The sequence below is a fragment of the Oreochromis niloticus genome, linkage group LG3 (genome assembly GCF_001858045.2).
Source record: "Oreochromis niloticus isolate F11D_XX linkage group LG3, O_niloticus_UMD_NMBU, whole genome shotgun sequence".
Taxonomy (NCBI): domain Eukaryota; kingdom Metazoa; phylum Chordata; class Actinopteri; order Cichliformes; family Cichlidae; genus Oreochromis; species Oreochromis niloticus.
Genome location: NC_031967.2, coordinates 34,076,510 through 34,103,407, shown reverse-complemented (window position 1 = coordinate 34,103,407; position 26,898 = coordinate 34,076,510). Strand labels below are relative to the sequence as shown.

General features: G+C 41.1%; 3 protein-coding genes across 7 annotated transcripts; 1 reads left to right on the top strand and 2 right to left on the bottom strand.

Annotated features, from left to right (window-relative positions):
• Nucleotides 1-765: 765 nt before the first annotated feature.
• On the top strand, nt 766-11,951 carry mus81 (MUS81 structure-specific endonuclease subunit). 3 transcript variants are annotated; one of them, XM_003458599.4, is made up of 18 exons: nt 766-894; nt 1,146-1,296; nt 1,770-1,899; nt 3,342-3,430; nt 3,585-3,713; nt 3,800-3,880; nt 3,977-4,065; nt 4,671-4,853; nt 4,944-5,120; nt 5,509-5,636; nt 5,735-5,847; nt 6,109-6,228; nt 7,109-7,204; nt 7,502-7,630; nt 7,756-7,859; nt 8,874-8,957; nt 9,954-10,034; nt 11,198-11,951. In XM_003458599.4, the coding sequence occupies exons 2-17, from the start codon at nt 1,156-1,158 to the stop codon at nt 10,018-10,020; spliced, it is 1,860 nt and encodes a 619-aa protein (XP_003458647.1). In that variant the 5' UTR covers nt 766-894; nt 1,146-1,155; the 3' UTR covers nt 10,021-10,034; nt 11,198-11,951. The 3 variants fall into 3 exon arrangements, with proteins under 3 accessions (XP_003458647.1, XP_019210347.1, XP_025760267.1); XM_019354802.2 differs by lacking the exon at nt 11,198-11,951 and having other exon boundaries at nt 9,954-10,190; XM_025904482.1 differs by lacking the exons at nt 766-894; nt 1,146-1,296; nt 11,198-11,951 and adding an exon at nt 1,338-1,536 and having other exon boundaries at nt 9,954-10,190.
• Nucleotides 11,100-17,893, bottom strand: tmem185 (transmembrane protein 185). Its single transcript, XM_003458595.5, has 7 exons — nt 17,673-17,893; nt 16,399-16,575; nt 15,305-15,512; nt 14,638-14,721; nt 14,343-14,519; nt 13,583-13,706; nt 11,100-13,136 (listed from the first exon to the last, which is right to left on the bottom strand). The coding sequence occupies exons 1-7, from the start codon at nt 17,708-17,710 to the stop codon at nt 12,886-12,888; spliced, it is 1,059 nt and encodes a 352-aa protein (XP_003458643.1). The 5' UTR covers nt 17,711-17,893; the 3' UTR covers nt 11,100-12,885.
• Nucleotides 17,894-21,028: 3,135 nt separating this feature from the next.
• On the bottom strand, nt 21,029-26,348 carry LOC109194523 (myelin-oligodendrocyte glycoprotein). Of its 3 annotated transcripts, none has more exons than XR_003217705.1 (5): nt 26,161-26,348; nt 24,379-24,756; nt 24,003-24,083; nt 23,451-23,566; nt 21,029-23,357 (listed from the first exon to the last, which is right to left on the bottom strand). XR_003217705.1 is itself a non-coding variant. In XM_019354803.2 (5 exons), exons 1-5 carry the CDS (start codon nt 25,628-25,630, stop codon nt 21,613-21,615), a joined length of 699 nt encoding a protein of 232 aa, XP_019210348.1. In that variant the 5' UTR covers nt 25,631-25,704; the 3' UTR covers nt 21,029-21,612. The 3 variants fall into 3 exon arrangements, 2 of the variants coding, with proteins under 2 accessions (XP_019210348.1, XP_025760299.1); XM_019354803.2 differs by lacking the exon at nt 26,161-26,348 and adding an exon at nt 25,543-25,704 and having other exon boundaries at nt 21,029-21,648; XM_025904514.1 differs by lacking the exon at nt 26,161-26,348 and adding an exon at nt 25,543-25,701.
• Between the last annotated feature and the right edge of the window lie 550 nt (nt 26,349-26,898).

Here is a 26,898-nt window from a genome sequence, read left to right as displayed (position 1 = left end):
CACATTTCACAAATTTTGTTGCCTAGCCAGTCTATTCAGGACACGGTAAACTTTTTCTTTTGCCTATGCCACTTCTCTCTTTGCCGGACTTCTAGCCTCCAGTAATGAAAAGAAAAACAAACAACAACAAAAACCAAGATGGTGAAAATCTGCAGCAGTCTCTGACCCTGAGCTCATATATAAGTTGAAAACTATGCTGTGTTCTAATAAATCTGAAAATCTGAAAATCTTTTCTGGGAATCATGACATCATCCCGGCTAAAGAAGAGACGGATCATGTTACGTGTTATCAGTGAACAATTCAAATGCATCTGTGATGGTACGACAGTGCATTAGCGCTCCTATCAGGGGAATGTGCACTCGTCTGAAGTGCTGCACATTTTTGAGCATATGTGCTAATGTCTACATATCTTTATCAAAGGAGAGCTTTACATATTTCAGTAAGACAATATCAAATTACTTGGCATATGATGTATGCTGGAAGGCTCTGTGGAAAAATGCAACCACTGAATACATCTGGATAATTCTGAAAAACAGGAGGCCACAAACCATTTCAGACAGCTGGAGACCTGCATCAACCAAGAACAACAATTCTTTTTTCCTTTTTAAATTAGTATCGGGTTTTTCTAAAGCTAAAAATAAATGTTCAATTTTCAAAATTTATGCTGTCTTTGTGTTGCCTTAGGTTATTCAACATAGGGTGTGATTTTAAATAAAGTTTTTCAGGTCACAGGTTGCCCGGTTATTGCCTCTTTCGCCACTAGAGGCCACTCTTCACATTAGGATGCTTTGGGCCTTCCAGTCCCTTTTTGTCACGTGACTTATGTCAATAAGGAAGTAAGCTCTGTCTTTGAATACAAGGCGCCAGCAGCCGTTTTAGGTTAACAACTGAAAGGTAATCAGCATTATCGGACACCCACACAGCTTCCCCTTTACATTTCTGTCTGATCCAACTGTCTGTACACACGTTTTTGTACCCTCGGAGCTCCCGGAGCTTGTTTGAAAAACTTTATTTGGGGTTGATTTTCTCTTACACGGGCTAAATGCGCCAGTGTTTTCATTCATCATCACGTGGTGTTGCAGTAGGCGATATCCTGGATGATTTTCTTATGGAAGTCTAAAAACGATTCCTGCTTTTCCCGACAGATCCCGCGGGATGCCCGCCACCGAGCCGGTCCGGTTGGGTCGGAAACGCGCCCTGCCCTCGTGCCCGAACCCGCTGTTCCTCAAGTGGCTCACCGAGCTCCGGGACGAGGCGAAGGAGAAAGGACTGAAGATCCAGTACACCTACCAGAAGGTACAGAGGATGTAGCGGTTAGTAGCGGTTAGCAGGGGTTAGCAACCTCGCGTTAAAGCAAGAAGGATCCTGGTTGGCTCCTGGGCGGAAGCCTATCCCAGCTATCACTGGGTACATCCTGGGCCGACAGCTCATCACAGGGCTAACACACAGACACAGGCACATCTACAGTCAATTTAGAAACACCAGTTAATCTGAAATGCATGCATGGACTGTGGGAGGATGCTGGAGTACCCAGAGGTAAGCCATGCAGTCACAGACTCCATAGAGGCTTCAGCTGGCTGGCAGGTTCAAACCACGAACCTTCTTGCTGTGAGGTGCACAAACCACTGTACCACTGTGGACAAATATAACCAATAAAATCCTTCCATGTGCCTACAAAGTTTCCATTTTTGAAGGACAATGTGAAAATCACCAGGAAAGCAGAAATGGCTAATTTATATTCATTTTTGTGTGCTGCTGTCTTTCTCAAGGCCATCAACTCACTCAATAAATATCCACTGCCGCTGAAGAACGCCAAAGAGGCAAAGATCCTCCAAAACTTCGGAGACGGCATCTGTAAGATACTGGATGAAAAGCTGCAACGGTATTATAGAGAGAACGGTAAGGAGCAAACGCATGGGTGGATAAGATGATCCAAAGCACATGCTAAAATGTTTACAGTACAGAACTAGACTAGATTTCACTGTATGTGTACATTTGTGTTACTTTTCTTCACTGTTTAAATTAAGTGTTCTTTATACAGCATCAATTCACAACAACAACCGCTTCAAGGCCTTTTAAAAGTGATAGAGAGGAAGAATCAGGAAGTACCCGATGAGCAAGCACTTGGCAACAGTGGTAAAGAAGAGCTCCCTTTTAACAGGAAGAAACCTCCGACAGAACCAGGGTCAGGAAAGGGCAGCCATCTGACATTAGTAACACAAGGAGACCATGGACAAACTATGAGGGAGACGAGACAAAAGTTTCTGACATGCAGCTGTGGCATTTAAACACATCAGAAGTGGAAAGAGGGGAGTGGAGAAGAAAGGCTCAGTGCATCATGGGAAGTCCCAGAGTAACCTCTCTTTAGAAGTTTTTAGAAGCACTAATATAGGAGGATTCAGAGTCACCCGATCCAGTCCTAACTATATGCTTTATCAAACAGGAAGGTTTTAAGCCTAAACTTATAATTAGATAGGATGGCTGTTTCTGGAATCCAAACTGGGAGCTGATTCCACCGAAGAGGGGTCTGAAAGCTGAAGCTCCGTCTCCCATTCTACTTTTAAATCCTACCCTAGGAACCACAAGTAAGCCTGCAGTCTGAGAGAGAAGTGCTCTTTCAGATGGTACTACGAGGTGTTTGAGATATAATGGAGCCTGGTCATTCTGGATTTTGTATGTCCTCAATGATCAGGCAATCAAACAAAATGAGCTTGTGATTAAAAAGTAGAATTAAGAGCAAAACTGTAGAAATTTATACAAAAAAATGCATCATTGCAAAGTTTACTTTGCAAATCTGGAAATTTGTAGTTATGTAATTGTTGCCCTCTCAATAACACTTACGTTGCGTTCAGTGTCTGTAGTTTTGCATCAAATCATAAAACATTAAAGGAACCAAGATTAAGTCTGTTTAAAGTAGAGGAAGTGAGCTTTTGATGGAAGCTTAACCCCAGATCACTGAAAGCAGTTTTGTAACATTATCATTAATGTCAGGTATATTTTACCCTGTAAAACAAACCCCCCATCAACATATATTGAACTGAAAGAATACATGGCAAATTGAAGTAATCTTCTTTTATTTCCCAGTATACAACATCTCATAAAACAAAGAAGGTATCATGCTGGGACTCTGTAAAAATATTCTAAAATTAGTAAAACTAGGGAACAAAAAAATTTCGTAAAAAATAATGAAACTGGATCGTGTTCTTCGAACAAACCATTGCAGAGATACGTGAGCCTTGTCCAGTGACCTCTAAATGATATTTACTCGTGGGTGAAAATCACATATCACAAACCAACCAGTTTACCCAGCTCCCATGTCTGCACCTGTTCCTCTGCTCCAGGTGCTGACGCTTCTATACACGCTCTCCCCAAAGGAGCGCCCCCTCCTGGCCGATCAGACAATAACATCATTCTGGCTCCATCCAAAAAGGTAAAGTTGGAAACACAGAGGAGATGGAAGTAAATATTTTCCTTCACACCAATAAATGCTTTTTGTGAAACGACAACAAAAAAACCCCAGCCAGATATTTGCAGTATGAGGGGATGTGTTTAGATTACAGTGTGTAATTATTTTTTCCTCAAAGAAAAATGCTGCAGGTGATCAAAGAAAGGATGGAGGAGGAGATGGAGGGAGGAAGAAGAAGAGGGAGTATGTCCCCCAGAGGAGGTCCGGGGGTTATGCTGTGCTGCTGACTCTTTACAAAGAAACTCAGGTACACTTTTCCTCTTTCTTCCAACTACTGCAGTGTCAGTCAGCGTTAAATCTGTGTTTCATTATCGCCATGTGCTTTCTGTCTAGGTCCCTGGTAGTAAAGGTTACATGTTTAAGATGGAGCTGCAGACAGAAGCTCAGCATCTCTGTGACAAATCGTTCACTGTGGTGGGTGTTTTCACTTTGATCTCATGTGTTCTTCATCCGTCTGCGTGCACGCCTTCTTCTTATGAAGTGTCCATCCTTCATTTTCTCTGTCTGCAGCCTGATTTAGGCAGTAAGTACACCGCCTGGAGCTCAGTCAGCACTCTGATCCAGAAGAACCTGCTGATAAAGACTCACAATCCTGCAAGGTACGGCTGAAGCGTGTCAGTGCTTTTACTGTAACCTCACTTCTTTTCTTTTAGTCTTGTAGAAGTCGGCTTATCAGCGTATTTAGTGTTTTAAGTGCGGCTAATTTAGGTGGTAAAACATGTTTTTTAGAAATTAAGCTTTTGACTTAGTTGGACAGGATTAGAATGAGTGCATCAGAGGGAAAGCTCAGGCTGAAGTCTCAGGCTTGGAGACAAAGAGGCAAGGCTGAGGTGTTTGGACATGTGCAGAGCAGGGATAGTAGATGCATAATGTGGAGCTGGAGGCAGGAGGAAAGGTGGCCACAGAGGTGGATGCAGTGAAGGAGGACCTGCAGATAGGGATATGGTGAGATGGAGGCAGATGATCTGCTGTGCTGAGAAGAAGAATACTTCACAACACAACAATGAACTGACATCAGTCTCTCTCTTCTGCTGTATTTGACAAAGTTGATGCTTATTGGCTGGTTTTTGTTGTCGCACTTGCTGCTAAAACTTAACAGTTGTTGCTGTTTCAGCTATAAGTTTAAACTGCGTCCTCACAACGATGACAAAGATGTAATCCACCATGCAGTGTTTTTTCCTGACTAACTTTGTGCTTCTTTCAGGTATTCTCTGACAGAAGGAGGTCTGGCTTTGGCCGAGCGACTGGCATCAGTAGAGCAGACGAACACAGACGGGGACAGAGAGGAGGTTAGAAGTGAGTTAGAGGCGACTGAGGAAGATGATAACGTCGTAGACCTCACTGGTAGTGATGAAGGTGAAGAAGAGGAGGAGGAGAACAGAATACAGTGAGTGGAAACTAAAAAAGTGAATCCTCATCTCCTTTTTTTCAGTTTTTTTCCCCCTCTCGGAATGAAACATTCCTCTTCTTTCCACAGCCCTACAGAAAGACGAGCCGCCATCACTCAGGTTAGCTGCGACGTGGACGACGTGCGTTCATCTGGGAAACCACAAAATTCACAGACGACGACGACAAGCAGAAAGCCGAACGCAGAATGTCTCCTACCCGGAACGTATGAAATTATGCTCTGTGTTGACTTCATCGAGACCACTGGGTAAGAGATCTGCCTTCTAACATCGAAGAAACACGTTACTGATGTTACTGATGAATTTTAATATATAAAAAATATATAAAAAACAGTGTACATATACATATGTGTATTAATATCATCAGTATTTATCACAGTCATTCACATTTACTAACCTAACTGTTGTTATTGTGTTGTCATGCGATAACTGCTCTTACACGATGCTGCGCTCCATTCTGGGTAATGTCCTGGAGGTTTCTTCCTGTTTTTTTCTTCCCACTGTCGCCATGTGGTTGCTCATAGGGGATCAGCTGATTGTTGGGTTTTCACCGTATTTTTGTAGGATCTTTATCTTACAATGTGAAGCACCTTAATAAATAAAATTTAATTGTTTATGTATTTGCTTATTATGTAGTGGGAGTCACCATCGTAAGCAGGAGCTGGTCAAAGAGCTTCAGAGGAATGGAGTCAACTTTGACATCAGGAAACTAAACGTCGGGGACTTCCTGTGGGTGGCTCGGGAAAAGGTGGCACCTGTTGCAGGTAACACATATAGGAGGAGAGAATGGGAGTGTTCATGTTTGATGGGCGGGATCCCGCGCCCCACCTGTTTAACTACAGCGATGATTATTGTGTCTCAGGTCAGTTGCGAGCGCCTGTAGGCAGGGAGCTCGTCCTTGATTACATAGTGGAGAGGAAGAGGATGGACGACCTGTGCGGCAGCATCATCGATGGACGCTTCAGGGAACAGAAGGTCGGTGTGCAGCACGGTTTTATCCAATCCAGTTATTAATCGGTGAGGTGGCACGTCGCCTTCAAAATTACAGGTGACGATTTGTGCTTTTTACAAGCAAGATGAACCCAAACTAAGTTCAATTTATATGAGTAAAAATGTGAAAAAATAAATAAAAATAAAGTAGTGACGTCATCAGAACCCGGTGCTCGTTCCTCGTCTCACGTCAGGCTGCAGGAGCCACTCCTGCTTTTGTTTCATCTGTTTTCTTCTCTCCATCAGTTCCGGCTGAAGAGGTGCGGCCTTCGTAAGCCCATCTATTTAGTGGAGGAGTGTGGATCAGCTGCTTCTCACCTGAGCTTACCTGAAACTACACTGCAGCAGGCCATAGTCAACACACAGGTAGAGTGCACACTTGGGGTACTGTGTAGGGTCACATGGGTCGCACTCAGACCGAAACAAATGTTGGGTTATCCTGCTGGGCGCGGCCATCAGCAGATGGTACACTGTGGCACCTGGGTAGCATCTCTACCATACTAACGAGCCGAAATTGTGCCAAGAAAATATCCCCGACACCCTTTCATCATCAGCCCGAAACTTTGGCGAGAAGGATCCATGCTTTCCTGTTGGTTACTTTAGATTTTTATCTTTCCATCTGAAAGTTGCAGCTGAAATTGAGAGACATCAGACCAGGCGAGGTTTGTCCAATCTTCTGTTGTCTAGCTTTGGTGAGCCTGTGTGAATTATAGCCTCAGTTTCCTGTTTGTAGCTGACAGAAGTGTCAGGAGACCAGATTGCTCAAAGCAGCCCGACCATTCTCCTCTGACCTCTGACCTCTGACATCAACAGGACATTTACACCCAGAGTACCGCCCCCTTGGATATTTTCTCTTTTTCAGACCAACCTCTGTAAACTCTACAGATGATTGTGTCAGTGACAGTTGATTTGTATTTTGTCTAATTTCTTGATGCATTTATTTTTAATAATTAGAACTGTATCTGTGAAACTTGCCAATATTTGAGTTTTGTTATATTTTTTTACCATTCATATCATGATTAGATGTATTAACAGCATAGCTTGTCTGGCTCTGAGCTACATTACTGACCAGTGCCGTAACATATAAACACACAAAACACACAACAGTTACTTTCTCACCTCGACTATTAACTAAAAAATAACCAATCCTCTGTTAGTTGAAGTTGTTTATGATGTGCAGATGTTTTATGTGTATGGTATTTACATAGAGTGTGTGTGTGTGTGTGTGTGTGTGTGTGTGTGTTAGGTGGTTGACGGTTTCTTTGTGAAGAGAGTCCAGGATGTGAGGGAGTCGGCGGCGTACCTCACCATCATGACGAGATTCCTGACTAAACTGTACCAGGTAAACACAAACAGATACATGTTCCAATTTTATGGCTGCAAATGAAAACGTTCTTATTTTTATCAATTATTTCTTCTTCTTTTATGTGTTTTATCCTCGTTTCTCACTGTGTTGGTGCTGGTAAGATATGCTGTCGCATTAGGATCAAGTAGCACCAGTTTCCACCTGTGTGCACGTCTCTGCTGCATAACAACACTTGTTAGTTGGGCCATGAGGATCATTTTACTTAACATAACAAAATCAGCCTTACATCTTTCTTAATTGTGGTGTTTTTTTTTCTGTTTAAACCTTTTTCAGAACCGAACGCTGATCTGTCGCTCCAGAGAGCTGGAGGGCGATGGAGGCAGTGACGAAGAGGAGAGAGGGCTCCCCTCCTGCTCTCTCATGTCTTTTGCAGAGTTCAACCACGGTGCAGTCAAAAACAAGGTGCGTCTTGGTTTTTGGGGGGTTTTTTGGCCATATTTCTGTGAATCGGCTTCAAAAGCCTGAATTAAACTGGTTGTCTTGATGATCGTCTCTAATCCTGGCTTCACTATTTTCTTCCCCTGTAGTGTCAGACGGTGAGAGAAGTGTTTGCCAGACAGCTGATGCAGATCAGCGGATTGTCTGGAGACAAAGCAGCTGCTATACTGGAACACTACAGCACGCCGCACAGGTACCTCGTAGTATAGTATACTGCATACTCCGCAACTCACTGGGTATTCCTGATTTGCTTTTATCTTAAGTTAACAGTCAAAAGAGAGAGACGAAAAATAAAGACCAGGAGGGATTATGATCTCCAATAGTTAAGGTTCCTTATCTATTGTCGCTGCCTGTTAGATTAGAGCCATTTCCTCCTGTGCATCATAAAGAAGTGTACAACTGACTTCAGTCAGCTGGGAGTCCATTAATTAGTCTGTTAACCTGTCTGTTAACTCCCTTAAATCAACAAGCAGTTTTAATCTGTTTACATTTTAAATGATGACCATTGCGGCCGTCTGCCAGCAGGTGGAGCTGTTATAGAGAATTCTCTTAATTTGTTCATCTAAGCCTGATCTTTTTATTATTTGTTATTAGTTATTTTGAACGTAAAAGAACATAATCCTGGATACAAGCGGCAGAAATGGGTGGCTGGGCTTTCCCTTAGAGATGGGGTGAGGAGTTCGGTCATTTGGGAAGGGCTCAGAATGGACAGACGGATGGATGATCTATTGTTTTGTTATCATGTCAAATGTTAATTTTTGTTGAGGTAGTTGCCACATTTTAATTATACGTCTTTTGCATTAATGCATTTTCATATCATATCGCTTTATTATAAGTGTGGTTTGTTTTTCTTCTTCTTCCTTTCTTCTTTCTTCTTCTTCTGTAATGTGCACAACCATAATCGGCACAGATTTAATTGATCTCTCATCAGCAGGCATCTTGTTCCAAAAAAACACAGTAGCTGAAGGCACCCTCAGGATATGTGGATCTGATTGCAGGAATATTTAAAAGATGATGCACTTGATGATTAAAAAGTCAGTATGGCAGTAGACTTTAGCGGGATGGATATTGTGGATGCTGAGTGAACAGAGTGTCCCACAGAATACGTCACAGCAGTAAGAAGGGCATAAGACACGCTGTGTCTCCATACTAATGTAAGGTATGAGGGATTATTTATTAAATCTCTCTTTTTTTCTGTCATTTTCAGTCTTCTGACAGCATATGAACAGTGCACAAGTGAAGCAGAGAAAGAGAAACTCCTCTCCTCGATCCGATACGGGAAGCTCAAAAGGTTTGTAAATACAGTTTCAGTTTTCCCTGGCTTCCTCCAGTGATGCATGTAGTATTTGGGTGTGACCAGACCCGAGGAAGGGGCTCGTAGGCAAAAATATGGCTGTGGAAGGAATTTGGAGAGGCAATGGAACAAAACCTTTTGTCTCAACGTCTTGAAGTGATTCTGCCAGACACGTCAGGAAGGGGAGGAAGCTTCCTGCCCACGCTGTGGGCCCTAAACTGAGGGCACAGGAAGACTTTATTTGAGGATTTGCTCAATCCTACTGACACACCTTCCAAAGAGAAAGTAGAGTCTAGAGACAGTGATTGGACGACTGGCTGAGGTCATGAACATGGCTAATTAAACTTACTGGTTGCAGGGACTTTAAGATTGATGAGGTTCGCCAAGAGTTCCTTAAGCTTGTCGATGTTATGGAGGTGTTCTGGTTGACACCTCTGCAACATCCTGTGGAAGTTGGGGACAGTGCCCTTGGATTGGAGAGGCGTTCCCCCTTTTTGAAGAACGGGGACCAGAGGGTGTGTTCCAACCTGGGAATGATCCGCTTTGTTGGGAAGGTCTGTGCCAGGGTGCTGGATCCAATAGTTCAACCTCAGCTTCAAGAGTAATAATGTGGCTTAAATTCAGAGCCAGTCGGCATCTGTTTTGCAGACTTGGAGAAGACATTTGAATGCACCTCTCACAGTACTTTGCAAGTATAGAATATCTGGCTTTCTGATCCCTGTACAAGTGTAATGAGAGCTTTGTTCAGATTGCCGGCAGTAAGTCGGACCTGTTCATGGTGGACACACTGGAGAGATTATTATTACTCGACTGGATTAGAGCTGAAGGAGGTGGTTGTGGAGAGGAAGGTAGCGATGGATGGAAGAATTACAAGAGAGGTTTAATTAATGTCATGAACTTCCGGTGTTGATACTTGGACCACCACAAACCACTACAGGACCTTGGGTGTGTGCGTGAATGCTTCATTCCTTCTCCTGTTGGCTTGTTTTTCAGGAACCTGGGTCCATCTCTGAGCAGAACAGTTTATCAGCTCTACTGTACACAAGGAGCTCTGACATGAAGGCGGCCCTGCAGGTGGTCCCAAAGTATACTCAACAATGTGAATTATACAGTCATTAACTTTTAGGTCGCCCTTTACTTGAACATCATTTTGAGTATGATTATGTATAAGTGTATATAAATGTCAAGACACTGCTATATTTTGATATTAAAAGATTCCTGTTTGAAGAAGTTCAGACGTATCCCATTAGTGCACAAATAAAGTTTATTTTAAATGCCACTGTTAACTTTTTATAGTAAGAATCCAAATCCAGTGCTCAGATGCTGAAGTCTTAAAGCTGTAAGCCAGCTTGAACCTTTCCACATTGTCCAGCGTTACTGCTCAGACATTCATGTACACCAGGGGTGGGCAATTCCAGGCCCCGAGGGCCGGTGTCCCTGCAGGTTTTAGATCTCACCTTGGGTCAACACACCTGAATCACATGATTAGTTCGTTACCAGGCCTCTGGAGAACTTCAGGACATGTTGAGGAGCTAATTTAGCCATTTAAATCAGCTGTGTTGGTTCAAGGACACATGTAAAACCTGCAGGGACACCGGCCCTCGGTGCCCACCCCTGATGTACACTAATGGGAGTGGAGCCTGTGTACCTCGAGAGGTCTTCAGGAGCTGCTATTATCTGATAAGATCTTTTAACAGATCAAACATGAAGAAACAAAGTTTAAACTTGATTTGAAAAACTGTGCATTTCTGAGCATGTTAAGTATTAGATTGCTACACGACCACAGGTTTTATTGATAAGTTTACTCACTGCTGGTGAAATTAAAACTCATCTCTTTGTAGAGCTGTCTAATATGGGCGATGAGGCAGGAAACGTGTTGCAATTTAACTATCTGTTATGTGTAGACACAGCACTGGTTATTAGACTGAAAATATCTAGAGACACTTTAAAAGACCTTCAGAAAACCTCAAGACCACTTTAAAATTTTATAAGAAACTCTGGCTCCTTGGCAGTAAAACATAAAGAAAACACTTTTGTACAGTACTGCACAAAGTCTACTGTATGTCAGCGGACTCCGGTCACTAAATGCTTCTTTTTCCACGGACACCCGGATCAAAAACAAAACATGTGACATCGTTCTTTCTTGTGACAATGGAGTTTAATTCCAGAAAACAATGAATATCATATTTCAGTGTCAGTCCCATATAATTGATCTCTGATATTCACCCACTTTACAGAAAGAAGTCAATCAGTGATCCAAGAGGCAGAGAGAGGCTGCTGCATACCGACTGAAGCACTGTTAGACCAGAGCGCAGCGCAGGAACTGTTTGTGGCACGATCACAGTGAAGAATAATTCAGGGCTGGATTACTTTCTCAGTTTAATTCTCAAATAAATATACAGACAACAAAACCCCGGTATGTTTAGTGACACCTGACAATCCCACAGCTATGACGAGAAGAAAACATAATTGCAGCACAGAAGGGAGAGTTTTAAAAAAAGAAGTAGAAGAGGAGGGGAGGGCACGCTGTCTTTATCTCCTCGAACACAGAGTGTAAAAGAATAATAGATTTTTATTTCACGGTTAGACTTAATGCCGATATGTGTTAGCTTCAAAACCCCGCTCAACTCTTTACTTCTTCAATCAAAAACCCAAGCTGTCAGTTTAATGTAAAGGATGCTACATCACCTTAAAATCGCAGCCACTCACACACACAGATTGCATTCATAAGATTGAGGATTGCAGAAAGTTTGCAGAGTCAATCAAAAATCAGGAGTGAATTTACTTTTTTCCCCCGCCCACTCTCTTCACCACTATGGTCCCTAACTTGACAAGTTGTGTTATTTACAAAGACAAACAGAAATAGAAAAATCTGACAAGTCAAATGGGGTTCCTCCTGGAACAGGTTAACAAAGTGCTATTTCCTTTTCTTTTTAAAGAAAAGATACTTTTTTATTTCTTCAAGGGTAGCCTTAAAGCAATGCTTGCAGAGTGCACGAACGCTTTGGAAAACAGCTTTACTCCTTCCTCCTGTTCGGGGTGGCCGTGAAGAAATTCCCTCTTAGCCGAACCTAGAACCTTCAGAATTTGGTCTGCAGCACAGCAGGGTGGAACCAATTAATCTATACAATGTGAGTAATTAGTTTAAAACAACTTGCATGTTTGGGGCAGACTAATGGGGATCGTGTAGTCATGCACAGCCCTACATATAAGCCCTGTGAATCTTTTCTCCAACTGTGTAACCAGAAAGCCGCCCAACAGCTGCTTCAATGCACTGACACACAAGTTTTGCTCCAAGGCAGCCCTGAACAAAAAAAAAGAAAAAAAAAAGAAACTTTCCCTCTGAGCCCCACACCCTTGTTTTGTCCACCTAAATGATGAAGAGAATCGGAAGGACATGGTTACACTGATCCCGGTATGGAGCCAGAGTCTCTCCAATGGTCCCAGTCATGAACCCAGAAAAGTGTTGATTTTGTTTTTGACATCCTCTGAACATAAAGCAAAGATCTTCAGCAGTTCAGAGCGAACATTTACAGTCTACACATATCCAGTTCTCACTGATGTCACCATCATGTCAGCCTGAAGTTTGGATACAACAGAGTCTCGGATGTTTCTTCACCACAGATACAACTGGGAGTCAGCAACAACAGTGTGGCTCCAGCGAGAGGTGGAAAACAAAGCTGTCCCTTCTGTGAGTTCCATGATTTCACCCTTTAAAGGCAAGAAGTCAGGAGAACAGCAGGGATCTTGGATCCATCGCTGTTTTAGTTGCCCATGCTGGGATGCTGATGCACAGTTCAGGGTGGGGGGGCCAAAATCCTTCAGTGGAGAGTGGATTTAAAACAAAACAAGAGAAACACAGTCTCTGAAGCGGTTTTGGCTTTATTAGTTCGGCACCCACGACTGCTCATGCTTCAACTCGCCATTAGTCCGGCATGTCAATGCAGAGTTTGGGCGGCGGGACAAAGTATTTCCCGGGGCTCTGCGTGATCACCACACCGGTCTTCTTGTGGAACATGGGGGCAATCTTTGGCGGTGGTTCAGGGACGGGCAGATCCTCGGCCGCCTCAGGGTCCTCGCTACGTTGAAGGTCGTAGGACACGTTGCCATACTCTCGGAGGAAGGGGAGGAGCTCCAGCAGGAAGTGGCAGAAGTCCTTTCGGATGCCGAACCACCCTGATGGGAAATAAGGACGGAGCAGAAGAGAGAAACAATGAAAACCTTTTTGATTTGCAAACAAAGTTTAATATTATTAAAATATGACCAAATAAATGATTAAAAGGAAATTAAAAGGAATAACAAAAATACTTCATCTTAGATTTCAAACTTTCGGGCTTTTTCAAAACTTATTTGTCTACATTTACATAAGTCATCTAAAGAGGCCGTTCACAAAGTCAAAATATAATCTTTTCATTTGTTTTTCCTCACATTTTACACACCAAATGATTTACAGAAGACAATCAGCACATTCATAGATGAAGAAGATTATTTCCTGCAGTCCAAAAACTGACAAATCTCACAAGATAAAAGTATAAATGAAGCTATATTTGGGGAAAGTTATCAGATTAGTTCCTGAAACAACAGCAGCAGCAGGGACTACAAGTCCATCTGCAGATACTCACAGTGGTTTCCTCCCTTTTGGCCAAAGGTGGTGGCCATGAGTGTGAGCAGGGAGAGCCACAGAGGGACGAACACGCACACGTAGGTCAGGCTATTGTGACCGTCCAGCTTGTGCACCAGAAGGATCTGTAAAGACATGTGAATGTTACCAGACATCCTGCTGCCCGGAGGAAAAACATGCATGTGTGCAGCGATTTTTGAGCCAGCCACCACAGCAGAGTGTCTTTATGGTCCACGTGCCTGCGCTGACTGTGATTCGCAGCCCACATAAAACTGTTCAACTGTGCTTTAGTTCGCATTGCTTTTCACCTGTCATAAGTTCAATGTTGCTTTATAATATATTTTATTACTTTAGTTTGTATTTGTTGAAAGCAAGAAAGAAGAAAAGAATGAAGACGAGCATGAGCCGTAGACTGAAACAGTGTGTGCGCATTTTACAGTGAGTGAAGATCGTGACCACAATCCATCTGTCTGATAGGATCAGGTTACGAATCGCTGCAGATGCAGTTTGAAACTTTCTGAGATCTGAGAAAGCGAATGCACCCCCTACGTTTTGCTTTAGCCATCAATCAGCTACAAGTCTGAGACCACTCACAGCTATAGAGAGGAGGGTGCAGAGGACAAAGCAGAGCTGGGCTCAGGCTTATGAAAATGTCTACAGCATGGATGTAAATACATCAACTATCCGATTTCATACTGTAAGAACCTCTGCTCCACTACTCATTCTAAACAAGAGGAAATGATGCACACTCTATGCCTCACCTCAAATGTTAGAAGTGGTACGACGATAGTCATCCAGCTGATTGCCATGGTGATGTGAGTTCGCCGCTGCTCGGCGATGATGTCGATGGAGCGGAGAAAGAGGACCGACCAGATGATGTAGTAGAGGACAACAAGGCACAGGAAGGACATGAGGATCCACAGTGGGACACACACCACCTGCAGCACACAAACACAGGCAGGGTTTCATGAAAGCCAGCTCAAAGAGGGCTTCAGGACCAGCACAGACGGTGCTCACAGTGGAAGCACAATAAATGGCGTGTTTCGTGTGCCTCACCAGCCAAGGCCAGTTGATGATCTTGTCCAGCTTCAGAGCGATGAAGATGAACTGCAGAATATTTACTGAACACAACACCTCCAGCTGAGGAGAAGAAGACGGAGCGAGAAACGATCAGGACAGAAGTTCAGGACTGTACTCATTTTTAACTGTAATTTTTTTTACACATATCTTACATATGAAGATGATGATCTGAAGCCATGCAGAAAATGCAAAAAAAAACAACCAGTGCTGTTGGAGACCAAGAGGTATGCTGGCAAACGCTACACAGCTGGCCAGTGGATTAAAACCCAAGACCTTCACACTGCAAGGTCATGAATACCTTCAACTAACAGAAAGCACTTCCCTTGAGACCATTTCTTGCTTTTTCACACACACACCTGATTGTTAAAAAAGTGCGACTTTACTGTCTTAAATCTGATAATGCAAAAAGAGTATGCAGAAGAATTAAAACAATCACTAACTGTAGCCTTAACAGCAACAGACATGGATCAGGCTTTCATTCAAACAACTTTGACTAAAGATTGATGAATAAAACATTTGAGGATAACAAAAATATGAATCTTTTGACACTGAATCTTGACACACAGCTGGAAGAGTCTGACTGTAGTTTTGTGATATTTTACGATCAGTTTCTGAGTTTCCTCATAAAAATCAGCCGCCTTACCTCAAGAGAGCGGTCGTGTCTAAACCCCCAGACGCACGCTGCTACGGAAACGGGTGACACAAAGAAGAGTGGCATGAAGACGAGAAGCCAGAAGTAGTTTCCTCTCGCTACCCGATCGCACACCAGCACCTCGAACATCAGCAGCAGGACGTGGAGCCCCACCGCTATCAGCATGGCCTTGAACTCCACACACGTCTCCCCCTCAGCCCTGACAGAGGAGAGAAAAGGTCATCATAAAGGTTAAAATGCTTCATGTGCTCTGATCTCAGCATTCAAGCTGAACCTGGGCTGCTGCTATCACCATACTATAATGTATGTGTGTATTTATGCTCCCAATCTTCTCCTAGATGAATGCATTAACATTGCGCAGGGTAATGTAAATGTCAACATCTATATACCGTATATAAATATTTTCGTTCGTTAAGCTATGCATTTTAATCGTCAGCGCAAAATTTATTATTTGTAGTGCAGACCAGCGACCGCTGATTATATCTGTCAAATGATCAAAATAAGCCACTGATTAAAGTCTAAAACAAGAGCACAGCAGAGGAGACGACAACAACAACATGAGGATAAGCAGATGAAGTCTGGGTGAGCATCATCATATTTACATATTTATTATGTCTAACAAATGTGTCATTCTCTAACAATCAGTACTGCTCTGGTAAATGTAACAGTATATAGTTATTGACCTAACACCAAAGCAAAGAGCTGTGCACAGTGCAGGGTCTGCCAGTTACTTTAAACCACAGACAGTAAAAATAGATGGACAGAGCTTCTGGCTCTGGAAAGTGAAGCCGACCCTGCATTCTTCCACTTTCCTCGCTCTGTTACCCCAGTAGACACTTCCTCATTTCTTTACAGGCTCAATCACTATTTTCAGGTCAGAATGAATAAAATACGATTCGTAAAAATTATGATTAAAATTTAAAAAAAAGAGGATCATCCAGTATATGCTCATGTGCTCTAATGGCCCGAGGAAAAGCTTCATAAGGGGACTTGACTAAGCAACAGTGGATATCTCTCTTTTTACAGACGGTCTACACTTTATCCACCAATTCACGCACAAACACGCACATGTGAGAGAGTCTAACCTGTACTGAGGGTTGTGGGCCCAGACTCCGGTGCCCACAGATGCCCCAATGATGACCAACAGCTTCCACAGCCATATTGGCGTAAACACAGCCCAGTAGCTCCACTGGATGACTCCATCCAGCCTCAAGGACAGCAACACCGAGAAGAGCAGCAGGCAAGAATAGATCAGGAACTTGCTGAAAGAGAAGAGAGGAAAAATTAAAGACATGATGATGAAAAAGACAAAGCTTTGTAGTTTTTATAGTTAAGGCAAATGTGGAAAGTTCCTTTTTTCCAGTTGAAATTTTATTATATGACGTTTAACAACTGTAATAGACTCTGCTGAAATGTAAGGTTTATGCCACAGCTGCCATAACAGAATTGTTATTACAAAAAACCTTTTTTAAACTTTGCGTTATGGTTAACGCTTAGAGCGACAGATTTCTAATATTTTGTTTTCTTGTTTTTTTGACAGGTAGTTTGATAAATTTGTTGAGTGTTGTATGTAGGGTGTGAAGTCTTAGATGTCAGCAATCATGTGGACAAACTTGCTCCAATTTAAGAAAGACAGGCCAGCATAAGAAGAACAACTTTAACAAATAACATTTTGGTTACATTTTAGACAGAGAAGATGAGACAGATGAATTTAACGAACAAATCCCAAAATATAATGGCAATAATGCCAGAAGCAAAACAGCTGGGGTTAAAACCTAAAAGAAGAAGAGGAGAGAAGAAGAGTATGCCCGATAGCCTGACATCCTTCTAACCCCAACCTGCGCTTTTCTCTCAGTAGGACTTATAAAACAAAGAGCTGTGCAGATGCAGTTACCTGGTTCAGACCGAGACTTTTGTTGAACCTGTTCCCTTCATCAAAGCTTTGCACAATATTTTCTATGTACCCATACCTACTGTATGTAGACAAATGCCAAATCATTTTTAAATCATTTTTATCTTTGTTTTTTAGCGAAAAGCGGCAATTGAAACGAAAAAAGTAAAGAAAAGAAAGCATGACATAACTAGAGCAAAAATCCACTGCAATTAACGTTAAATTGTCTTTAACTAGCAAATCATCGGCGGTAGCAGCTAGCCTGCTAGCCAGGCCTTGGTTAGGTTTTAGTTAGCATTAGCTACTTCATAAAGGAGTATCCACGTAGGTTAACCAGAAACAAAAGAACTTGATTTCCACACATAAAACAAGTCTGATTTTCTTTTCCAAACAGCGGAGAGACCATCTCACCGAACACTTAATCCACGCTAACTAGCTGCAGTGCTAGCTGAGACGCAGCTACGTTACCTGGGGTTGAAGTCCTGAAAGAGCCCTCGTAAATTCATGGTGCACAAAACAACGAGATACTGGCTAACATTGGTTTCCCCTCGGTATCCACTCCTTCACCTCCTAATCCGAACGCTACACATAGTAATATCGACGGTAACTGAGCTTTCTGCCTTGGCTTCATCACCGCCTCTTTGCCATACCACCGTGTTTTGTTTTTTTTTTCTTAACGTTCCGCCGGAAATCATGTGATTTAATCTTATCGACCGGATCATCGCCACCTACTGACCTGGAGGAAAAACTACAGAGACTAAACTAGTACTAATAGCATTACTACTCACTAATTGTATTATTATTCAAGGTCTCTGCTAAAGTGATTTCCGGTATTTGTTTTTATGTAAGTTTTTTTTTTTTTTTTTAATTTAGGTTTCCCGAGGCTTCATGTGCACACAGCCCGTACCTGCTGGTCATAAATCGTTATTGTCACTTAGTGACGCCCTCTTGGCTGTCTTGCAACAGTCTCCGCATAGAAATAAAAAGTGGTGGTTTATTTTTTCATGTAATCTGTTTTTCATTAATATGTGAGTAATGGTAACAGAGCGCTTTCAATGTAAAAAAAAACAAAACCCAAAAAACTTATCAGTCTGATTTTTATCTTTAAATAAATCCAATAGGACAGGAGACGTTTATGTAAAACTGTTGCAGTGTTTTCAAATGATGACACAGTGATTGTGCTCCTGAAAACTTTATTCAGTCTTATTAAGAAATAATATTTTTTCCACTGTGCTTGGACTCAGTGAGTTTCCCTTTTTTTTGTAATAACCCCTCCAGCTTTGGAAAAAAAACACTTTCACATGGCACTGAGGAGGCAGGGGCGCACAAGTATCCCACAGCAAGCCTGTAAAGGTTTGGATATATGCACCTCTATCCACATATTAGATGTTGTTGTACCCAATGTTTTAATAATATCAAGCAAGGACTAAAAATATAACACTGTGCAGACATGGCTCAATATTCTGTGTATATAAATAGATTTATTTTATTTTATTTCATGCAAGACTTATGAAATATGTGAAAGCATTTTTTTTATTTTTAATATTTTTAATGGTAAAGTTATTTGATTTTTATTTATTTATTTATTTGTTTATTTATTTTACACTGATTGGTTACATCAAATTGTCTATTTGATTTAATTATGGTCATCATAGAAACATGAAATTGTTTCATTCAAATGAGAAGTTTCAATCTTGTAAATCTAACAACTACCCAATTTCATTTTTTTGAGTGCAGATGTTTGATTAGTACATTCTGGAAATGGCATGAAGATAAGTGCATTAACCCAGTAAAACATGAAAAATTAGTTTTACATTTTTGGTGATAATATATAATTTTGTTTGTGACAGTGCAGATTTCTGACTTTTTTGTGTGAATTTAAGCATGCAACACACTTTTGAATGCATTTCTAATGAACAAAGAGTGTGAAACTTAAGAAGGACTAATTTTTTAACAGATCAGCATCATGTATTATATTCTTATTGGACTATACGCTAATTAGTTATATAGGCTGTTTATATGAAACGTGTGTATACTTGCATTTGATGTATTTTAACCATATATAATACATATTACAGAATATAACACCTGCATATGTGTGAAAAAGTGGCTTCCCCGCTGCCCTCATGCCACCCTCACAACATTTCTCTAGGTCCGCCCCTGTTCCTATTTCCATTATCTGTCCAGTGATTAATACCAAATGCCTCTCAGAGCTGTCTGAAAACATTTTAATTGAAAGTTTAAGTAAAATATTATCCTGTTTCTGCAACATGTGCATTGAGAAAGTTGTTAAAAACAGGTGATAAAATGTTATTTTACAAAATATAGCATAATTTATCATTTGCAGTAAACTTTTGCCAGCGTGGGAACAATCCCTGCAAGGTGATGCCGTATTTTTGTTGTGGCGCAATCGGAACTTCCCCTCTGGTTCCTGTTAATGAAGAGAGTTGGAATACAAGTTATTAACTGAAATTAAATCAGTTTGATGGTCACGAAAATAGAACAAAAACAAGAATCTTTTTTTTCAAGTGGAAAATAAAAATCTATCCAAACACTTTGTATGTAAATTTCAGTCAGTGAAAGTCTGTACTCGGTGTTTCCGTTTTAGTAAGAAAACCGAACAGTACCTGTTATGATAGAAACTCTTACTGTGTCTATTGTGGAGACTCAGATTCAATGCGGTTAAAAAAACCAATGATTCAGGTATTCAGTCACTGCAGCTTGCAAAGCATGTTATCAAGAGTTCCTCAAACTATTCCACCGTTAATATTTCTCTTAAGATTCTGCTCACAGCCCTCTTAACATGGACCTCATTGTTTTGTTGCTCAGAGATCTTCTGCTTTCCAGTTACTGAGAGCACTGTGCTCCCAGGGCCAGTTTCTGGGACCTGATGCTTCATTTATGGTTCTGCAGTGTTTTGGTCTTTGTTTAGTTTGATCTTAATTACACGAGTAAGCATATTTCTAAACTACGTGCAGTCCATTCAGTTTGCCACAAGTGGAACGAGTTCTATCACATCTAAAGGCAAACTAGTTTCAGCTGCCTTCAGTTTGGAGCGTCACAGCAAAGACTTTTAGTATCAGAGTTTTAATATACATTTTCACTTTGTCATCGTGAATCAAGTTTACGGTGCTGTTTGCTCTTTTATCTCATTGGCCCTACAGCAAGTTAAAAAAAAGAAGTGTCATGTTCATGAAACTTGATGGAGAAGTTTAAGTTACAGAAGCTGAGGTAATTTCGGGGAAACTGAAAACGCCCAGGTTTTTTTTTTCTTACATATTTCATTTTCTTTCTTCCCCGAAACTGACACTAATGATTAAGAAACAACTCTCAAAATAAGCCTAGTCTTATTTTTCACACATACTTGGTACTTGTTTTCTTTTGTTTTCAACACTGACAAACATGAACACCCAGAAAGACAACTTTAAGGGAACATACCTGAACTATCCAAAAAGTCCCAACTTTCATGTTTCATCACCGGTGATTTCAGTTGTTATTGTTTCTGTAAAGAGATGATGTAGAGTTAGATGGATCCCTTTCTGATGGCTAAGCTGGAACTAGGTCTCAAAACACACCTCTATAGCCAAGAGACTGTGATGACTGATATATTGACTTTCCCTCTTTGTTCTAGGGTATATTGGCCATTTTTGACTACTTTTGATTTTACCTGCCCATTTTACCTTTAAAAATGATTTACCTTGCCTTGCTTGGTACTATTCTTTTCAGCACAACCTCATGTCTGAATTTACTGTTATTTTTTCATTTTGACATACTGCATTAACCCAACTGATCTGAGACAAAAAACAAAATCCAAGTACAAAAAAGTACTTTATTTTTTATTGTAACAATCACAAACATGTTTAACAAATAATTTTCATAACTTGAAATGTAAAAACCTATGCACAAGTTTTGCAAAAAACATTTTAGCTTGAAGTCCGCACTTTCAACACAAGTAGAAATGGAGACTCTGGGTGGCTGCATCTTGTTGCTGTGTCATCTTAAATTGGTCAAGTGATTTTTTTGGCACGCCAGCGGATCTGTTGACCCAAGAGGGTTAAGTCAGCTACTGCATATGTGGAGGAGTAAGGGCAGAGGTGGGTTGCAAAGGGACTTGCAGGTGAGCAACCACTGTGTGCAGGAGAAAGCAGCTTTTATGAGATTAAAAATAAAAATAATAATAAGAAAAATAATAAGACATAAAAAATAATGAATACATATTTTATAATAAATAGACAAAAGACTCAGTGCCATTTTAAAAACCAGAGCAGCAGCACAGCAGGGCAGAATGGCACAAGTGCAGTCAGTGAGGTTTGGAGGTGACCACTCTTACTTCAGCCTCTGAGAAGAAGCTGTGCATCCTCCTGCCTCAGGGGGGAGGTCAAACAGTTTCTGGGTTGGGTGTGTGGGGTTAATCATGATGCAGGTTGGACTGCTCCTGCACCTGCTGATGTAAATGTCAGACAATAGACAATAAAGAACAATGGAAATCAAATCTCATCTTTAAACAAAAATATCAGTAACAGTTGAGCTGTAGATTTAAATTTCATGAAAAGTGAGAGCTCGGCTGTTTGTGAGCTTTCATGTTAAATCAAGGCTCATATAAATCCTGATAAATGTGTTTTTGTAATATCTTTATACTTTGGTACAGACATACATTATAGCAAAAAGCAGCCTCTGCTGCACTGTCCTTAAATGAAATATTCTAAAATCCCCACTGTAAAATAATCCTGACCTCAAAACAAAAAGCACCATGACTGATGTGTTTGCCACTGCGCTCAGTGATGTCTCTGACATTAATAACAACACAGCTGAACTCCTCCACAGATCATCGCTGCTAAGGATGAGAAGAGGACTTTAGAGTTCACACAATGAACAAGTTCTTCCTTCTAAAGGAAATTTAACTTTGATGACATCCAAATCCTTAAAACTGAAACCAAAACAATGTACTTGAGACAATAATCAGTGTGTCTGTGAGTGGCAATTATGAACTTTCATGATTACAAAACAAACAGATGGAAAAACACCTCCAGCTCCAGGCTGTGGTTGGAAAAAATACCTAGTATCCAAACATGTTTACATCCTAGCTGCTGTACTGGCTTCAAGGCAAAAGGCGTTGGAAACCTTAGCTCTCTTTAGAGTACATGCAGACTGCTAGATGTGGTACAGTTCTTAAACAGGCTGACTTCTAATTATCTAAACCAGTTTGGTCCTCAGGTTTTAGTCTGAATATTTATGGGTTAACACAGAGAAAGACAACCATCCGTGCCTATGGGCAGCTTAAAGTCACCATTTAACCTAAACCCACTGACTGCATGTCTTTGGACTGTGGGAGAAAGCTGGAGTACCCAGAGAAAACCCACATAGACATGGGAAGAACATGCAAACCTCACAAAGGACTTGCCAGATGATGAATTCAAACCCAGGAGTTTCCTGCTGTGAGGAAACAATACTAACCCCCATGACACCATAAGGCAGGATTCAGGGTCAGCTAAACTCAAGTTTCAAGTCTTATTGTCATCCACAGATAAACAGTGTAGCCACATTTACCCATAATGAAATTCTTTGGCTCGTGCTCCTCAGCTTTACATGAGCATGCAGAATGCGGTTAAATTAAGAAGAAAATAACAGAAAATAGCTCTTGTACAATTGTGCAAAACTTGTGCAAGAACATTTAAGTGGCATTAGTTGAAGTGACAGTGTGTAGAGTCCTGTAATTGTAGTGAGTGTGTAATGATGTGTATAGAGTGTCAGCAGTCCAAAAGCCTGATGGCTTGTGGGGAAAAACTGTCTCTGTGTCTGGTAGTGCGGGTCTGGATGCTCCTGAACTGCCTGCCGAATGGCAGTAGTGTTAAAAGTCTGTGGCTGGGATCAGAGAGGATCTGCTGCGTCTTCTTCACGTAGCGCTGTCTATAGAGATCCTGCATGGCTGGCAGTTCACTCCTGGTGATGTGCTGATCTCACCACTCTCAGCAGAGCTTTGTGGTCAAGGCCTAGCTAGGTCATAAAGCTAGGTCTCAAGCCCTAGCTTTATGTTTTGTTAACAGGGAAAGTTTTACGCCTAATCTTAAAAGTAGAGAGGGTATCTGTCTCCTGAATCCCAACTGGGAGGTGGTTCAGTGAGCAAGGCACCTAGATAGGAGGTCCTTTCTCGAACTGGAGTAAAGAAAGAAAATAAAAAATTTTTAACAACAATGTCCTTTCATTTCCATCCTTCAGCCATGAGGTAAATGTGTAAGATCAACATACTTCTGTTTTTCGATGCTTTGACTCAGTGAACCAGCGTCCTGCGACTGCGACACAGAGCAGAATAAAAACACAGACAACCACAAGTGGGATCAGTCGGCTCCGACGGGACAAACCACCTGCCAAACAGAGATGAGATCTACTGTAAGACACAACATGAATGTCACATTTATTAAACTACCGAGCACATAAGTTACATGAAGTTACATAAGAGTGAAATAAAGTCAGAATTACTGAGATATCAGTCCTGATGGTCACTTTAATGCTACGAGTCCCAGAATTCTCAGGGCAGCAAACATGACTTTGCCAAAAACCACAAGAGAATAACTGATACATTTACTGCTTGACAGAAATAAATAAAAGAGATCTACAGAGCTGCTCCAGGATATTACACTACACTTCTTGCATGTGCTTCAAAATAAAAGCTGCTTACGTTAAACATTTTGAGTACTACACAGAGAGGCTGCCATCAGTGAGAGAAAACCACATCATAAAGGTGATTTAGATCCATTTCAAGACTTTTTAATTGTCTTGATTTGTTCCTCATGTTCTCACCTTTACTGTGAAACTCGTCCATCGGCTCAGGAGTTTGGAGAGTTTCAGGATGCAGCGGTGTCTCTGTTGTCATAGTTTCAGCTGAATATAAGTTTGTAAGGACAGAAGATTTGAAATTATGTACAATAAAATACTATCCAGACGTTTTTAAGGAGCAACACCAAAATAAGTTGTTGGTAAAAAAAAAAACAAAAAACAAGCACACTGGTCTTTAAGGCAAGTTTGAAACCAAACAACAAAAGTATTTTCAGTCTAACTCACCAACAATCAGATGAACAATTGAAAACTTAGCCGATATAACTAAAGTCACTGGTCTATTCAAAAAATTTAAGCCTAAGAAAAATCTTTAATAAATGATTTTATCAGTCTGACTCACCAACAATGAGACGAACAATTGAAGACTTTGTTTGACTCTTTAACTTTGGGATGAAACATTTGTATCTTCCTTCATCTTCTTGTGTCACATTAGTGATTCTTAGTGAGATGTTTCCTTCTCTCAGGCCGTCTGTGAACAACGCCGTCCTCCCGATGTACGATGGGATCTTCATGTCGGGGACCTCTCGGGCGTCTCTGTAAAGATGAACATATTCCACTCGGCTCAGACGGTCGTTGGGGTCAGGACGACGATCGGGCCTCGACCACTCCACCGTCAGCCCCGCCACATTAAACTTTGGCTCCACGTGACACGGCAGGATGGCATCATCACCTGGAGCGGCCACGATAGACTGAAGTGATCCGACCACATGAAACTGACCTGAGGAGGACAAATAAATAAACACATTCTGCTGAAATCCAAGTTAAGTCAGACGTTTTCATAACTGCCTTCCTTTCTTATCAAACACTGCCAGTGCAATAAAAAATGTTAATACCAACTTTTCAGCACATCTACACCCGTGTCTATAAAAGCAAACATTAATAAAATAAATCCTTTTCAAAGCTAATTGACACCACCATCCGAGAATACTGTGAGTTAGTTTTTTTTTAGCTACAGATTTGAAAATAAATGATTGAATTAAATTAGTAAACATCTTTAAACTGACACAGACACTAGAAATCTCCACAGTGAAATGCTCACACTTTACCTCAGTCAGTGCAGAACAAAATAATTGCTCGTTTCTACTTTAGTCCAGGCTGTTTAGAACATCAGCAGTTTAAACTGGTTTAAGCAGTGACTATTTTAGGGCTGTTCATTTCTCAACATAAACTATGAGCCTAAAAATCACAGAGCGTCAGAGACTATTTTTATTAACTACTCATCATACACAGCACATGGGACCATATAGGGATTGGCTTGGTGAAGTATTTATAGAGGTGACTAATTTACATTTGAGTACAGCGTGAAACATCTGCCAGAGTAACAGACTGCTGCTACATCATCACCGAGTTTATTATTTTTATTAAATATATCTGTAGCTGAAGCAAGTTTAATAGCATTGTTGACACGCTGACGTGTATAAACACGCTCAAGGCGCATCAGAAACACCACAACATATAACGTGAATTAAAGCTTAAAACATTAGTGGACTCAGAGCAATCTTACCTTCAGCAGGTGTGAGAGCGAAAAGCAGCATAAAGGTGAGCTTTAAAGCTGAGAGAGACACACTGAACCTAAACTCTGCTACATCCATCTACAGGGAGGGTGAGACAGACACTGACTGACAGCAGCTGATAAATACTAGTCTTTCTACTCTCTCTCCCTCCGCCCACTTCGCACACCAGCTGATGCAGTTATTTTTTTGTACCAGCCCCCCACTGCCCCCTGTATTCACCTGATTCCAGGTGCCATGTAGCAGAAAATAAATAAATAATAATAATAATAACACAAGCTTACAAAAATATCAGCAGGGAATTTTAGTGCTAGAAAAACGGGAGGTTTTGCAATTGTTTCATCAGTAACTTACTGGAAAGTAAAGGAAGCCTGAAAAACTCCAAGTCAAGTGACGGGAAATTCCTGTTAATTACTGTCTGCATGTTTACAGTAAACAGTAAACAGTTAGCAGCCCACAAAAATCAAAAGCAGCAATTAGTTCATCTTTATTTTGATTTTTAATTAACCTGCAGGCTGCAGTTCAAGAGCGCGGGCAAATAAAACGCCAAATATTTAAAAATCCCACCAAGAGTCGCACAAAAGCTAAATTACAGAGAAGAAGCAGCTCACCTGTTCAGACAGGAGCTTCGTTAGCTGATCGTTACCATCATACTCTTCATGGGGACGAGAAAAAATGATTAAACGGGCTGTTTTCTTCAGTAACAAGTCTGAACGCGCTTCATGTGCGGCTCTGAGTCTGAAAGTGAAAGTAAAACAAAGAGCAGGAGTGGCTTCATGCTGACGTGCGTTTAGTTTCCATTTTTTCTACTCCCGCTGTTAAACATGTTTTTTAAGTTTTAGTGATTCTAACTGTATTTCCAGTGTAACAATCTTAATCCACACACACATATTTATTCTCTATACATCTTATCCAGTTCAGCGACTTGGTTCAGGGGAATTTGGAGAGAGGGTGGATGGAGTAAAGCCGGAGACACAAGAGTGAAAGGTCTACACACGCACACCTACACCTACACTGTAGTGGGTAGGTGTAGTTACTCACAGCCACACCATTCAGCCTAAACGATTCAAACCAACGACCTTTTTTGGTGCGATGCAACACTCTTTAAGACCACTTTTAAAAGATCCTCATTCCTGTCAATGATGTCATATTTCTGCACATTTAAATGTCATTCTATTTTTAGGTTAATTACCAGAAGTGCATAGTCAACTGCTGCCTGGATGTGAGGCTCCTTTACATTGGATGATTTTCCACATCAGCGAGAAGTAAAGATTAAAGTAATGTTGTAAAACACCGTGTGACATCCCAATACACAGTCAGAGTCAAATTGCTAATTGCACCCAAAAAGA

Excerpts from the sequence above, each read along its gene's own strand:
- mus81 (XM_003458599.4), top strand. The coding sequence starts at position 1,156 with ATGCCCGCCACCGAGCCGGTCCGGTTGGGTCGGAAACGCGCCCTGCCC. Across the intron at positions 7,631-7,755 it reads ACGGTGCAGTCAAAAACAAG|TGTCAGACGGTGAGAGAAGT; the intron begins GTGCGTCTTGGT and ends CTTCCCCTGTAG. Across the intron at positions 8,958-9,953 it reads CGATACGGGAAGCTCAAAAG|GAACCTGGGTCCATCTCTGA; the intron begins GTTTGTAAATAC and ends CTTGTTTTTCAG.
- tmem185 (XM_003458595.5), bottom strand. The coding sequence starts at position 17,710 with ATGAATTTACGAGGGCTCTTTCAGGACTTCAACCCCAG. Across the intron at positions 16,576-17,672 it reads TTTCAGGACTTCAACCCCAG|CAAGTTCCTGATCTATTCTT; the intron begins GTAACGTAGCTG and ends CTTCTCTTTCAG. Across the intron at positions 14,520-14,637 it reads TCATCAACTGGCCTTGGCTG|GTGGTGTGTGTCCCACTGTG; the intron begins GTGAGGCACACG and ends TGTGTGCTGCAG.
- LOC109194523 (XM_019354803.2), bottom strand. The coding sequence starts at position 25,630 with ATGGATGTAGCAGAGTTTAGGTTCAGTGTGTCTCTCTCAGCTTTAAAG. Across the intron at positions 24,757-25,542 it reads CGCTCTCACACCTGCTGAAG|GTCAGTTTCATGTGGTCGGA; the intron begins GTAAGATTGCTC and ends TGTCCTCCTCAG. Across the intron at positions 23,567-24,002 it reads GGACGAGTTTCACAGTAAAG|GTGGTTTGTCCCGTCGGAGC; the intron begins GTGAGAACATGA and ends TCTGTTTGGCAG.